The 3,648-nt window shown below is 43.7% G+C and overlaps 1 protein-coding gene across 1 annotated transcript; it reads left to right on the plus strand.

Moving 5' to 3' along the window:
* The first annotated feature begins 251 nt into the window (after positions 1–251).
* Positions 252–1,205, plus strand: LOC149262594 (uncharacterized). The gene has a single exon (XM_089380820.1). The coding sequence runs from the start codon at positions 252–254 to the stop codon at positions 1,203–1,205; it is 954 nt and encodes a 317-aa protein (XP_089236946.1).
* Positions 1,206–3,648: the final 2,443 nt, after the last annotated feature.

The following is a 3,648-nucleotide window of genomic DNA, read 5'->3' on the forward strand; positions in this document are numbered from 1 at the left end:
GCTGGGGATACACTCCACGTGGAACTTTTACCACTCAAGAGGCATACGACCTTTTGATTAGTACTCAGAATATCAAGGACCCTCTGTGGGACAAAATCTGGTCTCCCAAAAACTGGCCCAAGATTTCTACTTTCCTCTGGCTGTTATGTCATAAAAAAATCCTCACATGGGACAACTTGAGGAAAAAAAGCTTCCACGGGCCCTCAATATGCCCCAACTGCAAACAATAGGAAGAAACCATACAGCACCTCATGGATACATGCAACTTGGCAAACAAACTTTGGGAAAAAACAAGCTTCAGATGTCAAAAAGAAGGCAAAGTAAAAGGAGACATTACCAACACCATCCGCAATTGGGCAAACAATCCATACAAGAGCAACCTGCTAAACACATTGTGGAAAATCGTCCCAGGTCTTCTCATCTGGACTATATGGAAGGAAAGAAACCACCGCATCTTCAAGAATCAATCCACACCCATAGAGGTCATTTGGAGCAATCTATGCAATAATCTTCAGGAAACCTTAGCGCTCCAAACATGGCTCAAAGATGATTTTCCCACCTCTCCACAGGAGCAGAACATCTGGAAGAATTGGAATCTGAGGATTAACCAGCTACAAGAAAACCCCAGTAAATCCTTCTTAAATCACAAAACCTCCAGCAAATGGCTCCCTCCGCCACCAAGAATTTCCCAATTAAACTTTGATGGAGCCTCCAAAGGCAATCTAGGCATGGCAGGTTATGGAGGAATATTCAGGGATCACAATGGCAAACCTCTTCTGATTTTCCTGGGCACAATTGGATGGGACACGAACAATTCAGCTGAGCTTGAAGGATTGTGGCAGGGCCTTCAACTAGCACAGCAGCATGGCTTCCTTCCTTTAGTTATTGAAGGAGACTCTCAGATACTCATCAACATGGCTAATCTAATTCTACAAGGGACCCTTGCTCACAAATTGGTCTGCAGTTGGAGATTGGCAGCTCGTCTAGAGCTCATTGAACAATGGCTCACAACCAACAGAGCAATCACATTCAAACATATTAGGAGAGATGGCAACAAAGTGGTAGACCTCTTAGCAAATTTGGGAGTGGATAGCAATCGAACACTATATTCAGGTTCGCTCGATATTATAAAAGATGGAATCCAATTACAGGAATGCACTGCACTGGTGCAAAATGATGCAACACCTCTAGTTGTGGGTGTTTAAGACCGCATGTAGAGGAGACGTTGGGCTAGTGGGTGGCCTGGCCACATGGCCACCCACGGCAATTAAAGCCAAGCCTCTGTCACCAGGTCGGGGCCATTAATCTGGTGCACAGGTCGAGACCTCCCCTGCAAATTTAAAACCATGGCTTCGAATCGTCTGCAACACCTTGTTCCACCTCCATTGAACTGCTCTTGCCACCCTACCGCCGTGGAGCTGAGCTCTCGCACGATGACAGGGAGGCATTGCAGTCTCCTGAGTTGTGTAGACTTGGGGAACGGAATTCATTTCTCCCATACTGTTCTTTGCACCCTGCAATTTGAAACCTTGGCACCTATTTCCGTCTCTGGTTCGGGACAACCTATTATCTCCAGCATCGAGTCTGCTGCCCACTCCCCGCTCACAGCTAGCAATTCAGTCTTCTCGGCCCATACCAGCTTGCACCACCCCACCCATAGAACTATGTCACGGCTCCGTCATCGCAAGCACTGCAGGTGAGGTAGCAGATGAGATCAAGCCATCAGCCCCCCCTCTCCATCTCTCTTTGTGTCGGCCACTTTTTTGTCCTCCCCATCCTCCACTCCATCCATAGCCCAATTCATGGGCCACTACCCTGCGACCCATAGCAGAAGAGGATGCACTCATCCCGACGAAGCTCAAAGGATCAATGTTGCTACCCAAACGGTCAATATCCCTATGTCCCCTCACCAGCACCATCAATTTGCTCAATTTCGCTTCCTCTGCACTCTGAACAGGCCTGCAATAATAGCCACCATCTCTGTGGAATTCAGAGAGGAGACCTACCCACAGTCCGTCCCAGCTCACAACATCGTGAAGACCCTGGTTCATGCGCCTCCTGCCTCTACACAGGAGAAGTCGAGCACCAGCACTCAGAAGATGGCTCAGGTGCAGCCAGCCACTAGCAAGCCAAAAGCCTTGGGTAGCAGTGACACCAGCAAAGGAAAAGGCAAGAAGACTGATGACACTCCGGGTGGCAAGAAGGTTGCTGAGTATGATTGTGAGGAATACAGATGTTTGATAGTGGAGGAGCTGCCACCACCTACCGACACCTAGCACATCCATGCAGATAGGTTTCGCCACCCAGCTCGGTTTTTTAGGGTTTATTTTAATGTTTATTTCAAAATATGTGGTCAATTTGGGGAACTTGCTATAATGGTCTATTTTGATTTAGAAGCTGGCACCCCTGCGCGGGCAGCCTTTTCCACTGTTCTTCGGACTGGTTTCCCCTTTGGGGGCAGTCTCGACTCAGTTTTTGATGTTTAAACATGTTATATCTTTGTTCCAGACCAGTAGAGGCGGGAGCCTGTTGTAATTTTACTATTACCTTAATAGAAATAATATTACTTAGAAAAAAAGGAATAATGACACTTTGAACCACCACAAATAATCCATTGAGGGTGTCCTTTTCATCTAAGTAGGGTACCACTTTGATTTTTGAGAATATGGTGTGAGTCTTGTGGCCCTCGACATGGATAGTGGAGGAAACATGAATTTTATGTCCTAAATGAAGCTTCTAACCATTTATGCCCATGACGGATTCCTTGAACAATCACACATGGCCTCTTGATGAAATCGTTGTCCTATTGTTGTGGGTGTTAGTGGTAATAGGTGGCTTTGAGTAGTATATATGTCTCCTAATTCATTGGAAATTATAAAAGGAAGTAGCTCATGCTTTATGTGCTAAGTAAATCTTTGAGGCATCTACAGCCATGAAAAATGCCTCAGAGCACAACACAATGCCTCTAGAGGGTTGGCCTCTAAGAAATATTTTAGTTCCCTCATAGGTTTTTTAATCATTAGGTATGGGTCTCAAGTGCTTAATATGATTGATGGGAAAATTACAAGCCTTAGTTGGAGTAAGCCTCTATCCCCATGTGCCTTGGATTTCTATTTTTCTATGGGAACTGTGTTATAATCACCTCCAAATTTGTGTTGTGGATTTATGTTCTTTCTATTACCATGTTTTTGCTTATATTGTTAGGAGGGTTTCAACCTTTATGCATCAGAAATATTAATACTAACATTGCAACAACCAATATACTTTCCCAAATTGGTTTAGTTCAAATATAGGCCCTTCATAAACGCCATTAATGTGCAGGTCTTGTTAATTGATTTGTACGATTTCCGTCTTCTTTAGAAAAGATGAGGATATTTCTAATATTTTCTTGCCTTTCCACAATCCGTTCTCCTCGTCCCCTACAGAAATATGATCAAGATTTGGATAATTATGAATCAATATTCGTCTTCAATGTATAAATAATCATGATCCCTATTATTCCTTTGAGATATGTAAAGTACTATTTTTCTTTTGAAAAACAGAAAAACAGTGATCCCTGTCATGTTCAATACCTTGAGAATCTACAATAGAATAAGAGTACATATTGTCTTCTCTTAGGAAAATATCCATAGAATGAATAAAAATTTC

This window comes from Pinus tabuliformis, chromosome 6, assembly GCF_031772625.1.
Source record: "Pinus tabuliformis cultivar Carrire ecotype Pingquan chromosome 6, CPIR1, whole genome shotgun sequence".
Classification (NCBI taxonomy): Eukaryota; Viridiplantae; Streptophyta; class Pinopsida; order Pinales; family Pinaceae; genus Pinus; species Pinus tabuliformis.

Bases quoted from the DNA above. Each gene is read 5' to 3' on its own strand.
- LOC149262594 (XM_089380820.1), top strand. From the start codon at position 252: ATGGATACATGCAACTTGGCAAACAAACTTTGGGAAAAAACAAGCTTC.